The following is a 22547-nucleotide window of genomic DNA, read 5'->3' as shown; positions in this document are numbered from 1 at the left end:
CCTTGTCCTTACTGCTGTTTTGGGCAGCAATGAAGGTCCTCCATCTCTCTCCCTGACCTTCACCATCAAAACCAATTTTGGTCTTGGTGTTGGCAGTGTTCAGGGCTTTGTTCATCGTGCCAGTAGCTTCTCCTCGGTTTTCACTACAGTTAGCCGGGTGAAGTCTCAGATGTAGAAGGATTCTTCATTGCTGTTTCCATAACGATTTTTGTTTTACCAGTCAGGGTTGTTAACCCTGAGCTGAACCCCCGAACCTGGAGGACTGATGGTCCACTTTTAGTCTGACCTCTACCCTTTGACCTACTTGGCATGGGTGACCCTACCATAAAGCCTTGACTCCAGCCGACTTAGCTCTCCGGGTCATTGAGGCACGCAAGCCTCCAACCTGTACAGCAAAGTTGAGGTCCTCTTGGAGGATGTGCCTAACAAAATAGCTATTAACTGTGGTGGTTATATCTGAGTACACCATCTCCTTGGGCAGTTCCTTCCAGATATAAACCACTCTCCGTGTGTAAAAACAAATTCTCTTTCCTCTATTCCCCTTTAAAACTCCCATCTCGCCTTAGACCTGTGGCGCCTTGCTTTTGATACCGTGTTGTGAGGGGAAAGGTTACGACAGTTTACCCTTGGTGAGTATTGTGTGAATATTTGAAGATGCTTGGTGCCAAACCTGGGACTCTTACTTTATGGGACACTGTAATGCAATTGCTAGTGTGTGTCTTCAGGAGAAAAGCAGTGGTGATTTGAACAGAATGCATGCAGTACAATATTTTTAAACATCTTTCAAATGTGGTCAGTAATATCATTAACAAGAGAAAGTCTGCAGATGCTGGAAATCCGAGCAAGGCGCACAAAGTGCTGAGGAACTCAGCAGGCCAGGCACCATCAATGGAAAAGAGAGTACAGTTGACGTTTCCGGCCGAGACCCTTCAGCAGGCTCAGAATGTTGACTGTACTCTTTTTTTCCATAGATGCTGTCTGGCCTGCTGAATTCCTCCAGCATTTTGTGTGTGTTGCTCAGTAAAATTGTTCATCTTCAAATGAAAGTGTCTTAATAGTGTTGGTCTTTATTTACTTTTGTTTGTGTGTTACTGAAGGGAGCTTTTATGCCATCCTTTATTTTTTGTATGTATATTGTGTGATTCCTTATTTTTTTTCCCCATTATTGGTGTCTATCTCTGTTTGCTGCAGGTTAAAGCAGCCCACACAGTTACATCATGGAGTAATCAAACATGCACTGCCCTCCCCAGCTTTATTCCACTCTCTGCATCTAACACACAGGTACAACCATGTTAATCTCCTGCTCTCTCACTTAGCAGCCTCTTTTCACGGCAGAAACCAGTGGTAGAATTTAATCCTTGGCCGGTAGCAATAAACAAGCCAAATGGTTGCACGTTCTATAAATGCAACACGTTTTCCGAAAGTAAATTCCATCTTCCTAAGTGAAGTCAAATTGTGGGCCCTGAAACAGAGACTTTGCAACTTCAGAATCAGAATCTGGTTTATGATCACCAGCATGTGTCGTGAAATTTGTTAACTTGAGGGCCTGGCGTGAGATCCAATATCCTGTGTTTACTGCTGCCGACCAACAGACATTTCTGTCCTAGCAATTTGATTTGCTTCACCCACTGACTAAGCTCTATTTCTGGTTTAGTGATGCATGGTCTCAGTTTTATTTTGTTTAAATTTTGTGGGCGGGGGGGATGCGGGTTTAGTATTCAGCCATCTGACTTTGGACAAATGATCACATCTAGGGAGTCGGCTGAGGATTTGATGCCCTGCACCAGCTGTTCCTGGAGTACACCAAACACCAACAAGGGAAAAATAAAAAAAATATTAAAATAAGATTAATTAAGACCAATTGTTCTTATTGTTGTGACTTTTCATGATAGTAACTTACTTCACAGGGACAGGCAGGAGATTCTGTTTAGGGTGAGAATTTAATTGTATTTAAGTTGGTTTTAATTGAATTTAACTGTAATTTAAGGTGAGAATTTGACACCCGCTTGGTTTGCCATGACAAGTATTTAGCAATGTTTGACTGAGAATCAGAATCCTTTATTATCGCCAAGTATGTGGACACATACAGGGAATTTGATGCCAGAGGGAAATGAAGAAGTGACGTGCCGAGGGTACTTGAAAAATTCGGTTGCTGCTGCGATGCGAAGGTCTCATTAATTAGGTTACTAAACTTGATTACTGGAGAAGCTGTTAGTTGTTGTACTCAAGTTCCTATTATTGATGATTTTATTTTTGCAGAGCTCAAAAAAAATAGGTCACACTTGAACACATTGGCACACTTTTGTTGAACGCAAAAATAATTCCACACAGCAGTGAAAAGATGGAGCAACAAACTAGTCTTTTGTCAGTCGTTCTGAAGCACACGGAAAGAAATCCAGTTTCTAATATCCATATTCTCCAAGTTCCTTTTGGAAGATGTCCCAGATTAGATTTTTTTAAAAAGCCACAGAAGTTTGGTGCTATTCTCTTTTTAATTTTAGAAATCTTTCCTTTTCAGGGACAGTTTTGTTAAACTGTTAAACCAATTACAATTAGTTTAAATTGTTATCTAGAAAAAATTGAGAAAATGGATGTGAAAAAGGGAAGTAAGATTGCAAACAATAGGTATTCTGCAGATGCTGGAATTTCAAGCAACACACATAAAAGTTGCTGGTGAACGCAGCAGGCCAGGCAGCATCTCTAGGAAGAGGTACAGTCGACGTTTCAGGCCGAGACCCTTCGTCCTGACTTAGCCCGAAACGTCGACTGTACCTCTTCCTAGAGATGCTGCCTGGCCTGCTGCGTTCACCAGCAACTTTGATGTGTGTTGCTTAAGGGAAGTAAGATGCTGGCTTGACTTAAAACATCTGTACACTTAGGAATGAAATTTGATGCACAGACTGAAACTCACAGATATCACCCCTAATGCACAAATGTCTGAATTTGATTTAGTCTTCCAAATCGGACCATATCTTAAAGTTTAATGTGTTAGATTTGTGAAAAGGAAGATTATCTTCATATTTAATGTTTGAGACATGATCTTTGACAAGTGTTGCAAATTAAATATATTCTGCATTTCTTTACTCAAGTAATGTGGCTAGACTTTGTCAAGTAAAAATAATGGTTTGTCAGTAAATCTATTTTTTTTTCTGTTGTAACTTGCTCTTCCATGGTGATAGACCAAGGTCTCGTAGTTCCTTTACACAAAGACTTTGGTTTCCATTTTATATTAAGTCATAAAAATAAAATGAACTAGATTTATGGCAGTAGTGTGAGTGGAATGGCAGTTCAGCTCTCTGTAAGAAACTTTAAAATACATTTTGTATGGCTGTCTGTCTGGACCCAAACTTGCACAGCTTTTCAAAGTACAAGCGTTTGTACTTTCAATTGCACTCACTTTGATTTTCTGATAGGACTTCTGTCCCTCAGTTTCCATTAATGCTTCCAAATCCTCAGCAGTTCTTCTCCATGAATCTTCGGAGTTGTTACCATGCACACTTCAATAAATACATATCAATCTAAAATAAAAATAGAACTTTATCCTTTGGCTCTTCTCCAAAATCTTCCTGTCCCTACTCAGTGCCTGCATTGGCCAGAGCTGCTCTGAGATCAATATTAAACAAGAGAAGCTTTACAAATGTAGATTATTTTAAAGTTGGTACCTGATAGAAGAAAGCCACATTGTCAGTGTTTGAATGAAATTGCTCACAGGGCTAGCCCGTGATATCCCATTCAACGGCATCTGAAATCGGACAGCTTTCTAAAAGACTGATGCTGTTTACATCTTGTTTATCCCTTTAATAAATACATATCTTATCAAAGTTTGGTTCCGTATATTCACAGGCTGTTTTGTTCATTCCTCAGGGTGAAGCCCCCCCACCACCAGGATTCGCGCTGCAGGCAATTCCAAATCCTGTTGGGCAGATTCAGGCACCGAACTCAACATCCACTGCATACAACATCTATTCCCAGATTGGATCCCGTCAGGTGTTCCCCCCAAGTAAGAGCACTCTCTCTGCTACAAGTCACGGAAATTATTCAGTGAATGATTGAAATTTAGTCGGGCCAGACGGTAGCAATGAAGAGAGTATGCATTTTTGAGCAATCTGGGATCCCTGAATATGCCTGTTACCCAGTGAAGTCAAGATAGTAATGTGGTAACAGGAAGAATGTAGTTAACTCCTTTTCAATTGCAATTCCCTTACACAGACACTAGATGGCAGACTCAATGATATTGTGATGAATCCAGCTCCAAGAAACCAAACCCATCTGGTTTAATTAAGCTGCACAAATACCTTGATGGATATTGGCAGTGAACTGCCTGAAGTGGTGGCGTTGCACCCTGAGGGTTGTGCAGGAGAATTTCCCCTTTAATAACATTGGTGAATGTGATGTTGGGGTGAGAGTCTCCTTCTCTCTTCTAGCAGCTCTAACGGTTGTATTTGCCCTCTGATCATTCTCCTAATTGTGCCCTGTGCCAAGGAAGGTGCCTACAAGTGTCTGAGAGGGCAGAAATTTGAAGCTAACAAAAACCCCTCAGAATCTGCCTCATCCACGCTAATAAATTGTAATGATCGGAGAAAACATCAAACACTTTTAGAAGAATAGTGCTTACCAGCAATTCACCTGTCACAAGTGGCTGATCCCTTTAAAATCAGGGTGGACGGTTCTCTTTCCTGCTGCTGTGTAGAGTTACCAAAGGACCTTGGCTGAAGCTTTGAGCTCCATATTCACTGAACGTGGAGGCTAACACAGTTTACAGTGTTGCATTTGCTGCACTTTATGTCGGAAAGAGCAGCAGCTGCTGCCGACACTGTGTGCCAGTAAGCTCAACCCCTTGCAGGATTCACTTCAATACAAAGTATGTACTGCAGTTGGATGGTGGGTTTTGTTCTCAGTTTAACTGTGGGATGTTAATATAATTGATTATTCTTCCTTGCTTGTTAATGGTGTAATTTTGTTCCATAGCTCATCAGCCACAGCAGTACCCTCACGGAGCTGGAGGCCCAGCTTACTATCAACCTCATCAACACTCTGCACCTTCAGCCCCGTCTGCATATTTCCCTCCTGCTCCTTCTCACTCTTTGCCTTCGGCTGTGGCTCCTCGGTACCCAGGGCAGCCTCAGGTGTCCCCCCCAGACTCCAGCCCCGCCTCCGCTTTTCCGACTCTCTCTGGAGCATCCTACCAGCATGGCGGACCAGGAGCTCCAGCGTCCTCTGCAGCCTATCCACCATCAACAGGACCACCAGGTACAGCAGCTGCAAGTATCGGACTGCCTGCCTCACAAAGAACAGGTCTGCTGTCGTTGGCTTGTCGTTGGCTTTCGTTCTCTCCTTTCAACAGGAATTGCACTTAACGTTGTATGATTAGTGGCATTGCAGTTGATATGCAGGAGGGAGATGAAGCATGTCCTCCATAAAGGCAGTAACAGCTTACTGTGCATTGTCCCTGACCTTTTCAATATGGCCCCATCTTCATTAACAAGCAAACACGTATTGCATCGAGACACAACCTTGCATGATTTATGCAATGCAAGAGTGAGGCATGGCTTTAGAGCACGATCACAATTTGTATAGTTGTCCAAGAGCAAGTGAAATAGAACATTTCTCTGTTGCACTTTGACTCTGAAAAACTTGCAGGTTTGGTAGTTGCCCTTTGCACCGTGACAGATGAGTCCAAGTTATAATTCCATCAACTAATTCCTATTTATTTTAACTCCTGCATTTCCACTTCAACAGCAAAGACACACACTCGGTTGGATTTTCACTAAAACTAGAATAGATGGCAAATACTTGGTCCATCAAATCCGTGGCATTCCCTTCGGTGTCCACAACGGCCGGATCTCATAATTTCTCACCGTTTCTCTATTTTTCTTTCTGCCTCTCCTTCCAACTACATTTTAAATCTGTTTGAAGTCACTGGCTTTCTGGCAAGCACATTTCACATTTTCATATACCGTTCTACAAAAGTGTTTTCCTGGATTTGTGTGGAACTGCCCCAACTCCAGATTGTAGCCTCTTCCTCCTCCCCTCTTCCTCCCCCCCTCTTCCCCCCCTCTTCCCCCCCTCTTCCCCCCCTCTTCCCCCCCTCTTCCCCCCTCTTCCCCCCTCTTCCCCCTCTTCCCCCTCTTCCCCCCTCTTCCCCCTCTTCCCCCTCTTCCCCCTCTTCCCCCCTCTTCCCCCCTCTTCCCCCCTCTTCCCCCCTCTTCCCCCCTCTTCCCCCCTCTTCCCCTCTTCCCCCTCTTCCCCCTCTTCCCCCCTCTCCCCCCTTCCCCCCCTCTTCCCCCCTCTTTCCCCCTCTTTCCCCCCTCTTTCCCCCCTTCCCCCTTTCCCCCTTTCCCCCTTTCCCCCTTTCCCCCTTCCCCTCTTCCCCCTCTTCCCCCCTCCCCCCTCCACTCCCCCTCCTGCTTCTCCCTCTTCCCCCCCCCAAGACATATTTAACCAGTGCTGGGGTCCTCATTCTTTAATGAACTGGAGGAGAAATTGACATGAATTAGTCTTGGAGTTTTAGAATAAACAGACCTTTGGCCGACCGCAAGTACCAATCTACACTAATATCACTTCCCAGCAATTTGCCTCCACGTCAAGATGTTTCGCATAAATATGTAGTGTTGTGAGAATCTGTCCCTCCACCATCTTGTCAGGTCACGGCAGATTACAGCAATCACCCTGGGTGCAAAACATCTTTCCTCAAATCCTCCTTCAAGTCTCCAAGCATTTACCATCTGGTTACAGGTATCCCTGCTGAAGTTAGATCTCCCCTCTCCATCGCCCACATCGTTTTGTATGCCTCAGTCAGCTTGCTCCTCAATCTCTTCCAATCCAAAGAAAACACAGTCAACTGTCCAGCCTATCTCACAGCTCAAGGATCCATTCCAGGCAACATCTGGGTATACCTCATCTGCCAACCAGAGCTCCAGTTGTAGCCTGGTTTGAAATGTGTACATATTGCCTGAATAAAGGCCTTCAAAGTTCAAAGTAAATTTCTATTATCAAAGAACACGTATGTCACCAAACACAACCTGAGATTCATATTCCTGCGGGCATACTCAACAAATCTATAGAATGGTAACTGTAACAGGGTCAGTGAAAGATCAACCAGAGTGCAGAAGACAACAAACTGTGCAAATACAAATATAAATGAATAGCAACAAATAAGGAGAGGATAAGAGTCCTTAAAGTGAGATCAATAGTTGTGCAGTGAGTGAAGTTATCCCCTTTTATTCAAGAGCCTGTTGGTTGAGGGATAGTAAGTTTTTGAAGCTGGTGGTAGATAAAGTATTGGTTGTACAGTGTTGCATGAAAAGAAATTAAGTGTGAAGAGGGATTCATTTTTTTTTTTCTTTGAAAGCTCTGTCTCTCATTGCTCCACTGTTGCAGATCTGAGGGGGGATCAACGATGTGGGTGACCATGGGTCTGATATTCTATGCTCCCCACACAGGAGAAGGCTTTCAGTTGATGGGGAAGGAGAAGTTGAACAAGCTGCTGGGTGCATTAACTCAGTTCATGTCGGACGCAGATCCCAGACACTAGTGTGGGAAGTACTGGTGAAACTTCAGTAGTATGCCCGATTGGCTGGTGTTTCTCACAAGATTTAACATCGATCTATGTAGAAGCACTTGAGTCGCCAAGGCATATAGAAGTTTATGGGCTAATTGTACTCGATGATCAGCATGAACATTGTGGGCTGTGGAACCTGTTTCAGGGCTGTATGACTCAATGGCTACATGAAAACATTCAATCTATTCCTTTAACTTTCTTCCATATGGTTGGATGAAATTAAGCCCATCACCCCTACTGGGGCATAGGCTGCTGAGGGTAGCTTGCCAGAGGCCTCCACCCCAGCAGTTCTTTCAGGGTGTAGACCATCTTCCTTGTATATCCGTCATCTCCCAGGGAGGAAGCCATAGAACCATACCATAGAAACTACAGCACAGAAACAGGCCCTTTGGCCCTTCTTGGCTGTGCCAAACCATTTTCTGCCTAGTCCCACTGACTGCACACGGACCATATCCCTCCATACACCTCCCATCCATGTATCTGTCCAATTTATTCTTAAATGTTAAAAAAGAACCCGCATTTACCACCTTGTCTGGCAGCTCATTCCATACTCCCACCACTCTCTGTGTGAAGAAGCCCCCCCTAATGTTCCCTTTAACTTTCCCCCCCTCACCCTTAACCCATGTCCTCTGGTTTTTTTCTCCCCTTGCCTCAGTGGAAAAAGCCTGCTTGCATTCACTCTATCTATACCCATCATAATTTTATATACCTCTATCAAATCTCCCCTCATTCTTCTACGCTCCAGGGAATAAAGTCCTAACCTATTCAACCTTTCTCTGTAACTGAGTTTCTCAAGTCCTGACAACATCCTTGTAAACCTTCTCTGCACTCTTTCAACCTTATTTATATCCTTCCTGTAATTTGGTGACCAAAACTGAATGCAATACTCCAGATTCGGCCTCACCAATGCCTTATACAACCTCATCATAACATTCCAGCTCTTATACTCAATACTTTGATTAATAAAGGCCAATGTACCAAAAGCTCTCTTTACGACCCTATCTACCTGTGACGACACTTTTAGGGAATTTTGTATCTGTACTCCCAGATCCCTCTGTTCCACTGCACTCCTCAGTGCCTTACCATTAACCCTGTATGTTCTACGTTGGTTTGTCCTTCCAACGTGCAATACCTCACACTTGTCAGTATTAAACTCCATCTGCCATTTTTCAGCCCATTTTTCCAGCTGGTCCAAGTCCCTCTGCAGGCTCTGAAAACCTTCCTCACTGTCTACTACACCTCCAATCTTTGTATCATCAGCAAACTTGCTGATCCAATTTACCACATCATCATCCAGATCATTGATATAGATGACAAATAACAATGGACCCAGCACTGATCCCTGTGGCACACCACTAGTCACAGGCCTCCACTCAGAGAAGCAATTCTCTACTACCACTCTCTGGCTTCTTCCATCGAGCCAATGTCTAATCCAATTTACCACCTCTCCATGTATACCTAGTGACTGAATTTTCCTAACTAACCTCCCATGCGGGACCTTGTCAAAGGCCTTACTGAAAGTCCATGTAGACAATATCCACTGCCTTCCCTTCATCCACTTTCCTGGTAGCCTCCTCGAAAAACTCCAACAGAGTGGTCAAACATGACCTACCACGCACAAAGCCATGTTAACTCTCCCTAATAAGCCCCTGTCTATCCAAATGCTTGTAGATTCTGTCTCTTAGTACTCCCTCCAATAACTTACCTACTACTGACGTTAAACTCACCGGCCTATAATTTCCCGGATTACTTTTCGATCCTTTTTTAAACAACGGAAAAACATGAGCCACTCTCCAATTCTCCGGCACTTCACCCTTAGACACCTTTGGAGCTTCTGTTGGTGTTTCTCCAGATCTGGGTTTTTTACAGGGCAGTATTGCTCCCTGAAGAAGATGGCAGAGTTTATCGTCAAAATGTCAGTTATAATGGACACTTGTACCCGGTTGGAAGCCCGAGAAGAGTTTATTCATTTATATTTCCTGCTCAATTTAGAAGTAATCCCAAGAAGTGCAGCTTCCAGATTTTTGCGGTGTGACTGGAGCCCTTAACGGATGTGTATTTTCAAACAAAACATTGCCAGAGTCACCATGTGGTGTGTAAACAGCACCAGCCTATAAGCAGGGAGTCAGGGGCCTGTGCTCTTTGTTCTGTAACGCTTCCAGTTTGTTACTGTTTGTACATATTACTCCAGTGTAGGCAGAATACTTTGCAGGCTGATTGATCATTGAAACACTAACCTTTATATTCATGCTTTAGAAATGTAGGAGACACAAACAGCACTGACAGGCTTAGGTGCCCAGTAAATGTACATATTGTGTCAACCTACTACTAAACTAATTGAGATCATCTGTTGCTGCGTGAATGAAGTCACCAGAGAAAATTACTGGTAGATACAAAGCAGCTTCTTTATTCGAGAAAACCAGCTACAGCAGGCATCATACAGAGGTGCTTTCAGTGGAAAGGTCTCGCTGGGCCAAAATGAGGCTCGGTACTTTATGTGCCAAACATCAAAGGACAATTCCATATTTACAATGTGTGGACAATGCTTTCTTTGAAACTAAGTACAACCTAAACACCTCCGGATTCACATCCACACCGCAGACATCCAAATTAATTTTAATCAGCATTGCCTGGACTGGGATTCACTGCTTTTAGGAACACATTGTTCAGAGCTGCACTCCAAATTAAATGTACAATCCATATTCAGATGTGAAGACCGGTAGCCAAAGCCAAATGCTAAATGTATATGTCCCAAACCCCAAAATCGTTCTAACATCACCCAATTAACAAAACGGTAAGCTACATTTGTGTGTCTCTGGTTCTGAATTGACTTTGCTTTTGTCTACAGGAGATGTGTATCCCCAGGACCAAATTATTTTCTTAGAAGGTGAACAAGAGTTAATGAAATGTTACTCTGGAAATCTGATTTGATTTGATTTGAGAATAATCTGTAAAAATTCAAACATAATCCTAATGATGCCAATTTTTAATTAAAATGAAACTGGTTATGTATGATTTCATTAGCACCATGATGATCCACACCACTGTGTTATGTTTAAATATGCTTCTACTTGAGGAAAATAAAACTGCAGGCACTGTTCTGTGTAGCAAGGGTTACTTAATTGCAAAGCTTTGGGTTCAATTTTATTTTAATCCAGTGAAGTTTTGCATAAAATAACAATATTTCTGCTTTTGGATTCAAGCATTTCACACTTAGTGAGGTGTGAAGAGGTTTTTTTTAGTCAAGGTCAAAGAGCAAAAACTGCTGTTGCGTGTTCAGCTGCAAATTCTCCAGTTAATGCATAGCTGCATTTGACTGCAGTAGCAGTCAAAACATGTCGTATTTAGTATTAGCATTAGCTAATAGTGTTTGACATTTTTATTTTCCTCAGTCGTTCCATTTACACCTGGAGTTAATGATTAAAATCTATCACATAATGCAGAGTTTTTCTGTAATAATTTTATTCAGTGATCACAAGGTTCAAGAGATTAATTGATTACACTGCAATTTCATTTTCCCTTCGACGCTGTATTAACACAAGTATTTGTAACTGGCAATTTTTTTTCACATGGGTCGTGGATGATTGTGGGTTATTACAGTGTTGTCCATTGGTACCAGTAAAACGCTGGCCACATCAGTTTTTTTCTGCTACGTCCAGTGGAACCTGTTTTTCAATGCAAAGTGCTCATTACTTGCATGTTAAGGTGGTCAAATTATGATAAGGAGCAGAGGTGGCTTTGACATATTTCAGTATTCAAAGCCCATTTCTGTAACTATTGGTTAGGTCCTGTCACCTTGCTAGAATTCTGTTCTCCTTAAATTGCAATAAGAGGGTAAAGGCTTTTAAAAAAAAGCGCAGCTTGCAGCATAAAATTTGAGCAAGTGTGCTTGTTGATGTATGATTCAGAATGTGTAATGATTGAAGAATAAATATGAAGAATCAGGAAGTAGGTTTAACCTTCAAAACTGTAATTTTGCTGGAGCAAGGTTTGAGGACTTTCAGAGGAGACTGGAAAGCATCTTGGTTAACAGGAATTGTTAAGAGCAAATCAAAATTTGAAAACCACATAGTAAAGGAGTTGTTTTGCATTGCCTCTGTCATTTATGTAATGTGGAAATATATAATACATTTCAGTGTGCTTCAATGGCATTTAAAAGATCAGAAGTTGTAGCAGTTGAACAGTGAGCAGGCATGAAAACTTTTGTAAACTCTTACATTGCTGCTAAATATCAAATTACTTGACTTGTTGGTTCAGTACAGTCATTTTTGAATCCAGCTTCGCTTGAAATTTTGCGTATTTAGTCAGTGGATGTAGAATTATTTTAAGGTTTTTGATGGAGAACTGACAAATTGTTAGAAGCACTGTCTTCACCATCACTAAGGGGGAAATAGCTAAGTAAAATCTGGCAACTGATCTTAACCAACCAACTCTCAATTCTGCTGACTTCAAGATCAGTAACTCCTCCGTGTTAGTTTCTCCATTTGGGGATTTGGGGGCAAAAAATTGATGCATGCTTTTTAGATGGACATTCAGGTAATTTCTTGTCTTTGTCAAATAATAATTTTTTAAAAAGGCTGTTTCTTTTTCAAAGGACCACAAAATGGTTGGAACGACCCTCCAGCTTTGAGTAGGATGACAAAGAAGAAGCAAATGGTAATTTAACAAATCCTTAAATATTTTTAACTAGAACATGGGATCAGTGCCAGATATTGTATGTGAGGTGGGCCAGTGTTAGCGGCCAAACTCTAATTAGGCCAGGCAACAGACTGAGCTGTTCTATGCATTTCTGATTTTAAGTTTCCGTTGCAGTTACTTGTCCGCAATTAGAATGGTGTTATCTGTGTAAGCCAGCCGTTAGACAGTAATTATACCTTTCCGTTTTGGGGCAGCACAGCAGGCAAACGCTGCTGCTTCACAGCCGCAGTAATGTGGATCCAATCCTGATTTCTGGTGTCAAGTTCACTCTTGCTGTTCGGTGCACCTTTCTCCCTCACATGTCAAATGCTCTAATTTGTTCCATTTTTACTACAGATGCTTGGGTTGTTCAATTAAATGGCCACTGTACAAGGTGGTTAGGGTGGGACCAGGGCATGTGAGAAGGAAGGGATGACCGGCATATGGGGGGAGAAAAGATAAGGGATTAGTGGAACTGAAATAAATCTGATGGCAAAGAAATGTATAGTTACTGCACTGTGCTTCTAAAGGGAGAGTGACATTATAGTAAACAAGACAAATTGTCAGGAAATTCTAAACTCTTAATGTGACTTTATACAAAATTGTTATTTAAGTATAATGTGGGGATGTATAACAGGTGAAAAAAAAACTTGAAGTTTAGATTTAGATTATGAGAACACTCAGTCCTCTTTTATTGTCATTTAGAAATGCATACATGCATTAGGAAATGATACAATGTTTCTCCGGAGTGATATCACAGAAAACAGGACAAACCAAAGACTAACACTGACAGAACCACATAATTATAACATATAGTTACAGCAGTGCAAAGCAATACCATAATTGGATGAAGAATAAACTATGGGCACGGTAAATAAAGTCTCAAAAGTCCCCGAGTTGATCGACTCCCGAGTCCCCGATAGCAGGCGGCAAAAGGGAGAAACTCCCTGCCATAAACCTCCAGGCACCGTCAACTTGCCGATACCTTGGAAGCAGCCGACCACAGCCGACACTGAGTCCATCTGTCCAAAAACTTCGAGCTTCTGACCAGCCCCTCTGATACAGCCTCCCGAGCGCTATCCTCTGCCGAGCGCCTTCGACCTTGCCCCGGCCGCTGAAACATGCAAAGCCAAGGATTTCGGCGCCTTCTGCTCCGGAGATTCCCGTTACTACACAGTAACAGCGGCAGCGAAGCAGGCATTTCAGAAGTTTCCAGATGCTCCTTTGTACTCTCACGTCTGTCTCTCCATCAAATCAGAATTGTGCACGGTCCACTACTTGACAGATAACAGACATCACCACTGAAGTGTTTTTCTGACCTAGCCAAAACTCCTTCACAAATTTTGATGACCCAGTTGGACTCTCTAAGTGAAATCTGTCGCTGCTAGGAGCACTGTTACAGACTTTTGTTAGTTGAAGGTGACAGCCATTCAGAAACGATGAGATGGGCTTCCATGTAATACGTGCAGCTCACTGCTTGAGCCCACGTGAAGTCAGCAACACAGAAGCAAGATTATGCTGCTGTGCCCTACTGAGATCACCTTCCTTCCTTTTTAAAGTACAAACCGTATCGGCCTAGTCGGCTTGATCTCTGCAGAATCCCCTCTTATCCATGCACTACGTCCTTGCCCATTTCAAAAAGCCTGTCTATATCCCTTTGAAACTACTCTGCACCCTTCTATAACTTGCTCTGGCACCTGTGATCAACAGACTTGGATATATTACACTTGGGTTCCTTGGATATAGACTAGGATATAGTTGGGACCCCATTACCTTCCCAACCTAAAAATAAATTCACCCTTTAATTTTCTTCTGGTGATCCACAGTTAATAGCAATTTATCGAAGGTATTCTGAAAATCCAGATGTTCAACGTCCACTGGATTCCTCCAGACCTATCTGCTAAATTTAAAATGTCAAACTTGATTATATTTTTGTAAATCTGTTTTACTTTGCCCCTATCCTCTTGTATTAAAAGTGGATTGTTATCATTTCTTTCGTAATAGATTCTAGCAATTTTGCCTCTGTGGTTGTCAGGAATTTGCTGTTAATGATATCAGATTGCAGGATGAATATTACTCTCTTCTGTATTTTGCATTCAGATTGCTGTGTTTCTATTGTTAGTTTTTTTGGTAACAATATTAAATATGCATGTATTCATTGGTGATTCATTTGCATGTATATTTGCATAAGTATATGCACACGTGTTTGCATGTGTGAACCGTTGGTTTAACATCTCTGAATCCCACAAAGTTATGGATTTCCACTACATGTACCTTAGCCTTACTCTTGGATTTTTGACATTAAGCAAGTCGGTCTGTGTTTTTTTATATGTTCAACATTTATCTCTTGCTTTAATTTACAATATTTTGCAGTTTTCCGGCAGCTTCACCCCTCCTGCACCCATCACTGCTCCCATAATGAACCCAGTTGCAGACCCTCAGGCCTCGATCCAGAGCCAGCAGTCTGTTGCTCCGCCGCACACTTCGTTCCAGACCTCCCAGCAACTTCCCAACCAACCGGGAGCTCAGAATCCATATCAAGGAATGTTGCAACCGGCAGTTCCGACGATGGTGCCGAAGCATAGCACGGAAGAAGCACCCGGCGCTCCGACTGGTGACATTATGCTGGTATAACAGCTTTCTCGTGTTCTATACCTGTTCCTGTATCATATCCAGGGCCAACTTGGCTGAGTCAAAATGGGTAAACTTATTCAGGTACTGCAAACTTCCACGTAAACATGTACAATGTAAGTAGGCTGTATAATCTCACACCTGCCACCATCACAGCCATTGGTTTCACCTTCCGAATGGATTGAGCTCAACCTGCTGAATCTTCAGGTCACTTCCAGCCTTGTGTCTCCTTTCAGGTGGAATCGGGTATATTAACTAAAGGGTGGCTTGGCCAGTTGTAATCTAAACATTAGTTCATATCTCTGTTTTAGTCACACGGACAATCCAGGCTGAGGGGGCAAAACAATTGGCTGTCAAATGTTTGTTTAGTCTATAAACGCTGGTAAAGTTGTACTTTAATGCAGAAGATTAATTTAGAAAGAAGGAAAGCTGGTTCAGGGTATGTGGTGATTTATTTTGCCATAAGCTGAGTGCTTTATGTGTGCTCTGTTTTAGGTACGACAGAAAGGTTTCTCCAAATTTGGTCTCCTCACTTAATTTCTTGTCCCAATTATGCCACTGCTCCTCTCCACATAAACTCTTGGCTGTGGCAGGTATCTATTTTTATAGTGCTTTCTATTTCAACTGGCAGTTGTTGTTGATGGCAGGACCAGCCATTTTCATCCACGTCCAGCCCTTACTGCTCTTGAGAAGACAGAGGGGAGCTGCTAGCTGTTGTTCGGAAGCACTGGGAGAGGTAAAGGTATTCCCTGAGGTACAAGGGAAGAATGGCACTTTACCAGGTCAGGATAACGTGTAATGTGTGAGTTAGTTGTCAGTTATCATTCTAATCCTTGGTAATATTGGCGATGGATTTGTGAGGTTGATGCCAAACCTGTCAAGAGAATTCTTTAATGCTTATAACATGTATTTTAATGATGGAAAAGCTTGGGAATCTGGAGGTGAAGGATTTCCTGCAGAATGTCCAGCCTCTGATTTGTAGCCATATTTGTAATGGCTGGTCCAGTTAAGTTCTGGATCCATTATGATCTCCAGAAGGTTGATGAGGGATTGGTGATTGTAATTCTAAGGATGGGGTGGAGCCTCGCTCTTGAATGCTGTGTATTTGATCATTTGCTCTTCAGCCTGGGTCTGGGCAGTATCTATATGAGCACGTACTTTCCCATTGACCAGGAAGGTGACGGGGCTAAACATTGTGCAACTTGGGATTCAGGACATTGGGACTGAGTTGTGGAGAGAGGTCCTGCAGGTTGGGATTTTCTTTCAGTAGAGTGTAGGAGAATGAGGAGCGATCTTCTTGAGGTGTATAAAATCATGAGGGTCATGATTTTGCAGAGCAAACTCGAAGGAATGAAAGGTCTGATATCTTACGTCTTACGGTCATAGATAGCGTGAATGCGCCTAGTCATGTTGCAGAATCAAGAACATAGATTTAGGGTGAGAGGGGAGAGATTTAATAGGAATCTGAGGGGCAACGCATTCACCCAGAGAGTGTTCAGTATATAGAATGAGATAGCAGAGGAAGTAGCTGAGGCCGGTACTAAGTACTGAAACAAAGGTATATGGATACAAGGACTTTGGAGCAGGGGTTTGGGAAGCTCTGCTCTAGAGGGATATGCACCAAATGTAGAAAAATGAGGGTCGCTTAGATGGGAATCTTAGCTGGGATTGAGCGAAGGTCTGTTTCATGCTGCAGGTCTCTATGAACCTACGTCTCAGAGAACCTTGCTACTGAACGTATGGTAGTCTGGTGAAATAGTGTTTGACCCCTGGATACTGGTGTGCATGAGGGATTGCCCACTGTAAACTATAAGCCATCAGATCTGTGGTAAGTATGACTCCAACCAGTGGAGAGATATCTCCCTGTCCCCAGTTTCCATGGGCTTCCCTTTTACTGGGCTCCCTGTTTCTGCTCTCTATTGCAGTCTGTGTTGCCTTGATTTCAAAGGCATGCCTGCTCGCCTTCCTGCTGTGCATTCATTGGATCAGGGCTACATTGTGGTTAAGGCCCCACGGTTCTAGTGGAAGCTGAACTGGGCATTTCTCCTTATTGAATGGCCAGTAGCTGGCTGCCTCAGATCTGTCCTGCTACTTACAGTTTCGAGCAACCTCCCATTTTGTCAGGTGGCTGTACTGGCTCAGATTGGCTGAGAAACAGCTAATTCCAGAGCATACCTTCACAGTAAAGCTTAGCTATCATTGTGCCCAGTGTATTATCTCTTTCTTCATATCCCTTGAAGCAAATTACACCTGATGAAGTCGGATAATTGTAATGGTGGAGAGCAGGCTGGGACATCCAGCTGGTACTCCAGGCTGAAGATTACTGGAAACACTTTAACATTGTTTCTCTTTCTCCCCCCTCTCCCCTCCCCACCCCATCATATCCTGCCATCGTTTTGAACAAGGCTCCTTCTGCCCCAGTCCCTGTTAGCTGTCTGAATTGTTCACCCCACTTTTCGAGACTGGATATGACACGACTGCAACACCCTGGTCTGATTGTAGGTGGCTGGACCTCTTCTGTCTTTGACATCTGGCACTCACAGAATCCTGTTTTGTAACAATATCCACAGTTTGGCATCTGAGTTTCAGATACATCACGGCAAACGTTTCTATTCCTACCGAATAAATTTGGCCTTTGGCATAATATGCCAGACCTTGGGGGCACAGTTGCCCTAGGCAGCTCATCATGTGGTAGCTCTGTAATGAATAACGTAGCTGCCTCAGTTGGACTCAGTTGCTGAAGCTCCTCTTGACTGACAGCCTTAATGTACCATGCTGGAAACTTTGAGAGGTGTATAGTGGTAAGGTCAGAGTTGGTGTTGAATTTATCTGAAAGTTGTGTGTTGTTTGAACTTGTTCAGCCAGTGCAACCAGTAACAACTGAGAAAATCGCCAAGAAACCCATTCCAGAAGAGCATGCGATTCTGAAGATCACGTTTGAAGGACTGATTGAGCGATGTATGAGTGCAGCCACTGATCCGGTACATACCAACTGTGCTAATTTGTTAAGTGCTCTTGTGGGGGACTGGTGAATTTCCTTACACGATCCTGTGATGTGTTTGTGCTCTGATTGATCTCTGAGCCACCAGTTTAGCATTCACAATCGTAGGGCTCCACTGCAAAGGTTGGATTGGTTTTGAAAGCATATGACACTCAACGTGAAGCTGTGTCATTATGACAGTCTTGGGTAGCACAGAGGTGTAGGGGAGGGAGCCGCTGCTTTGCAGCCAGAGTGACCTAGGCCCAGTGCAGGCCTCTGTGGGCTTTGCATGGTCTGCCTGAGACTGTGGGCTTCCAACAACTGCGTCCCAAACCTATATTGCTGGTCTAAGCTGGAAGCATGATACCAGTGTTGCAACTGCCTCCTTATCCCGATGGAGAAGGGAGGTCAACAAGACCTCTGGGTGCCCTGTGACCACCTCTTCATTGTAGATACCAGATTGCCACTAAACCACAAAGAAAGGCAGGTGTATGCGGTCACTCAGTCAGTTCTGAAGTGTATGCACTGTAGGAACACTGACAGCCCACTTGCACACAGCAATCTCCCACTGAGCAAGAGTTATTATTACAGAATGATGATGGAAGAGAGGGAAAGGTTTGCCAAACCAAACTCCAAATGAATCACCCCATGACAACAAGTCATGAAAATTAAGCAGGTGAAAACTTGAAGTTAATAAGGAAGAGACGTGGGGTTGTAGAGTCACAAAGCATAGAAACAGGCCATTTGGCCCATTAAGTCTATGCCAGCCATCAAGCACCAATCTCGCTTTTCCTCTTGTGTCCCCTCCTGCCCACCCAACTTGATTCTACTGCCACTCGTCTGTAATTACAATAATTTTTATTCACCCCTTAGCCTGTCAAATGGGGCATACCTGTGCAGCTACAAGAAGAGCGTGCAGTCAATGTTTCAGGCCAAGACCCTTGATGGGTCTCAGGCCGAAACGTCGACTGTACTCTTTTCCATAGATGCTGCCCGGCCTGCTGAGTTCCTGCAGCGTTTTGTGTGTGTTGCCTAGATTTCCAGCATCTGCAGATTTTGTCTTGTTTGTCACAAGAAGAGCTTGTAGTCTTCACACAGATAATAGCCCAAGTCAGGAAGGAAAGTGGCTTTCCAGTACTCTGAGGCATCCTGTGCTGCGCAACCTGCAAGGGAAACTGCCGCTGAGCCTGCAAGTGCATTAATAGCAACAGGAAAATTACAGTAAACTTTAGTTAAAGATTCTGCCGTTGCTATCTTTTGCTAACTAGATTATTTTTTAAAAAAACTTTTGTACAGCAAACCAAGAGAAAGCTGGATGATGCTAACAAGCGACTAGAATCCCTGTATGACAAGCTACGGGACCAAGTGGTGAGTGACCGAACCCAAGTTTCCTTTCTGTATGGCATGCTGCATCCTGTTACGGGTTTTGTGTAACCATTAATCATCCTGATTTGACAATGAAAATCTATTTGAAGAAAGAAATATATATTCTAATGTTTTCTGTATCTTTACTATACAATACCACTTTCATTTTTATATTTCCCCAAATCCTGCAGAGTGATACTTTGCAAAAAAATATCAGTAAACCTTCTCACCATGTGGAATTTGCTTAAAATCCACTCTTTGCAGATGTAACTTCCAGGAATGCTTTCCTGTGACAGTGTTAGGTTTGTTGTTTGTGAGGTTCTGAACTCAAACAATTATCTTAAGCCCTAATCAATATAGATAGCTACTGGTACCTTCACTAAAAAGAGGTTGTACTGTGGCCACCTACTCTGTAAAGGCTAGATCACTTCCCTGTTTATCCTCCACAGCGTGCTTTAGCTGCCAGTGCTCACTACTTGAGTTGCGGGTCTTCCCTCCCTACCACGGAAGAGAGACTGCCAGCTAATGAAGTAGTTTAAACATTAAATTTAAATTTAGATAAAATTTTTAAAACACATTTAAAACTCAGGGGAATTCTATCTCAAAAAGGATTTCTAAATTACAAACCATTTCTAAAACAAAGGCTTTCCAAAACGCAAGTACAATTCCTATAAGCTAAAAAACCATGCTGACGAGTTGTCTGTTGCAGAAAATGAAGGAGGAGGAATGAATTCTAGTCACTTCGTCTTTCTGTCATTCCTCTTGTCGTTTCTTGACCATTCCTTATGAGCCTTACTGCTCTGTAACATTTATACTGTTTTTTGCTACTTGGTGTCTTCACACGCATGTGATGTTAATTAAGTACATTCATCAGGCCAGGTGAATGTATTGTTTAATTAAGCTGAACCAGACCCCATTGTTTTCTGTTGAATAAATAATGGACCGATGACGATCCTATTGTTCACTTGTTTACAATAAGAGATTGAGCAAAGAATAATGGTTGGAAGTTTAACTTACTCAAAAACAACTCTTTGACCGTTGGAAGACTCGGTTGCTGTGTTGGAAAGCTGAGCTGGGCAAAAAGGCCCCCAGTCCCGGACTGTAAAAATCCATCACATTCCTACCTCCATTTCAGCAATTAATAGTCACAAGAGAGTGCGCAGTCCTCTCTAAGTTGCTCATGTGCAGCTCCTGTGGAACAGGCTGTTGGCTGAGAGCACCCTTGTTCCCTCCATACAAGCCCTGGAAGGGAGCATTGTCCAGCCATTTCATCAACAGGGACATCTTGCAAATGTGCCCCGTGGCCCCACCCTGGGTAGTGAGTAGGGCCACATTTTAAGGAGGAATTAGGCATTTCCCTGGCGTTGGGTGAAAGGCAGAGTTAAATCCTGAACTGGAGTCCAGCCACCCCCAGCGCTGCAAAACACAAGTACAATTCCTATAAGCACCAGACTTGAAAACTAGTCCTGATGTAGTCAGGGTTACTAAGTGAGTGGAGGAAATGGCGTATCTCTTCCTCAGAATAAGTATATGCAGAGGTTTTGCTGGTACTGATTGCAAGTTAATTCTTCTTGAAGTATTATTTCTTTAACTTGGTTCACTTTTTAAGTAGTGGTTCTGGCAGACATCGATATTAGACTGTTTTGCCACTGGCTTCCCAGTGCTGTGTGAGAGGAAGAAAAAACTGTATTCCCAAAAATATTTTTAAAAATTCATTAGGAGAAGTATCTCAGCCCTTTTACTGCATGATGTGAATGAAAATAGTGTTAAATAAATAGCATGTCCAGACCACTTCACGTACACTCGTTTCTGCCCAGACGAGAGTAAGAGTTTGGCATGGACTAGAAGGGCCGAGATGGCCTGTTTCCGTGCTGTAATTGTTATATGGTTTAACAGTTGTGGCCCCCAGTCAGAAATGAAGTCTCCTGCTTGTTACCAAGTCCTGGTGTGTTCATTCCAGCTGACCTGTTTCAAAGGACCATTAGCGTTTGCATGGCAGATGCAGCCCTTCAGAGGATGCCCACATTAAAGATGCGTAGGAAAGCTGCGCGCCACATTTCAGTAGATGGCCAGCTGGATGTGAAATTTGTTTTGGTGACTCACTGCAGCCGTAATAAGATGCCACAGCTGCCGTGTTAAGACTTGTAACTGGTGGAAGCTTAGTCATATATTACCTTCCGCTGCAGTAATCCATCAAATATTTTCTCTAACTATTTACCCTCTTCCCTGTGCACACTACCTCTCTGTCCATTGTCCCGGCTTCTCTTTGCTAGGGGAGTTTGCACTGTCCAATGCAAGTGCTGGATTTGTATCGTTAATTCTTTCTGGCAAAGTGTGCAGTGTATTTTAATACAAAAATGCCAGAACTTCAATAAATTTCACTTTAAAACTGTGACTTATTTCACTCTTGAAAATAAGGAGATAAACCTACAAGTTGACTTGTGTTTGGGATTGATCTCGGTTTCTGAACAGGAATCCATGTCTTCTCAGGCTGACCCTGCTATAAATTCTGTTGGAAGGGGCCGGAAGACCATTAGTTAAAGTGGTGTTATTAATATTGTATTAGCTGCAAGAGAAGTTTTGCATTCAAGAAAATGTGATGTTGATTTTAATAATTTATTCCTTTCTTACAGCTCTCACCAGTCATAATTGGCGGTTTGCACAACATAGCGAGGAGCATTGAAAGCCAGAACTACACTGAAGGGTTAAGCATACACACACACATAGTGAGCACCAGCAACTTCAGTGAGATCTCAGCATTTATGCCGATCCTGAAGGTGGTCCTCACCCAGGCTAATAAACTAGGTGTTTGATATCAAAATGTATTTGAAAAGACAGCTATATACTTTATGAAAAGCAATGATGGCCAAACCTATGCTGACTTAGATGTGAAAATCTAAGCAAAGACCCTTCGAATACTCGTGGTTAAATGTAGATTGGACAATTTCTTCGATCCACGTTGCATTTTTCCATAGCGTCTTCTGTAACGAGGCAAAACATTCCAATATATAATCTGATAAAATTATGTAAATGGGAATGCACCTTGATCTTTTAAATCTATGTTGCCTGTATATTTTTTTTTAAAAATAAACCAATGAAATGTTATGACCTATATAGGACAAATGGGATCCACACAGTATTGTTTTAATCCAACTACATGCATGTCTGATCAAAATATGAGATAATACAGGTTTATCCCACTGACTTTGGTGACTTGTAGATCACAGGTCTGTGATTAGCACAGTGCATTTACATAGAGTGGAAGAGTATATTATGAGGACTTGATGATACTCAATTAATGACCAAGGCTCTGGGAAAAGTCGAAATAGCTGC

General features: G+C 42.7%; 1 protein-coding gene across 5 annotated transcripts in view; it reads left to right on the top strand.

The window, feature by feature from the left end:
• sec31a (SEC31 homolog A, COPII coat complex component) overlaps positions 1–22301 on the top strand; it is an 88737-nt gene extending 66436 nt beyond the window's left edge. For 2 of the 5 annotated variants that reach the window (XM_063043453.1, XM_063043455.1), the window contains 9 exons: positions 1192–1281; positions 3865–4000; positions 4969–5295; positions 10410–10448; positions 12156–12217; positions 14612–14866; positions 17731–17850; positions 19146–19217; positions 21848–22301. In XM_063043453.1, coding sequence (XP_062899523.1) covers positions 1192–1281; positions 3865–4000; positions 4969–5295; positions 10410–10448; positions 12156–12217; positions 14612–14866; positions 17731–17850; positions 19146–19217; positions 21848–22027 — 1281 coding nt within the window. In that variant the 3' untranslated portion in view covers positions 22028–22301. The remainder of the gene's footprint in view (positions 1–1191; positions 1282–3864; positions 4001–4968; positions 5296–10409; positions 10449–12155; positions 12218–14611; positions 14867–17730; positions 17851–19145; positions 19218–21847) is intronic. The other 3 variants (XM_063043454.1, XM_063043456.1, XM_063043457.1) reach the window with 3 other exon arrangements.
• Positions 22302–22547: the final 246 nt, after the last annotated feature.

Source organism: Mobula hypostoma, chromosome 3 (genome assembly GCF_963921235.1).
Source record: "Mobula hypostoma chromosome 3, sMobHyp1.1, whole genome shotgun sequence".
NCBI classification, from domain to species: Eukaryota; Metazoa; Chordata; class Chondrichthyes; order Myliobatiformes; family Myliobatidae; genus Mobula; species Mobula hypostoma.
The sequence above is the reverse complement of the archived record's forward strand: the minus strand, read 5'-3'. Positions and strand labels throughout refer to the sequence as shown.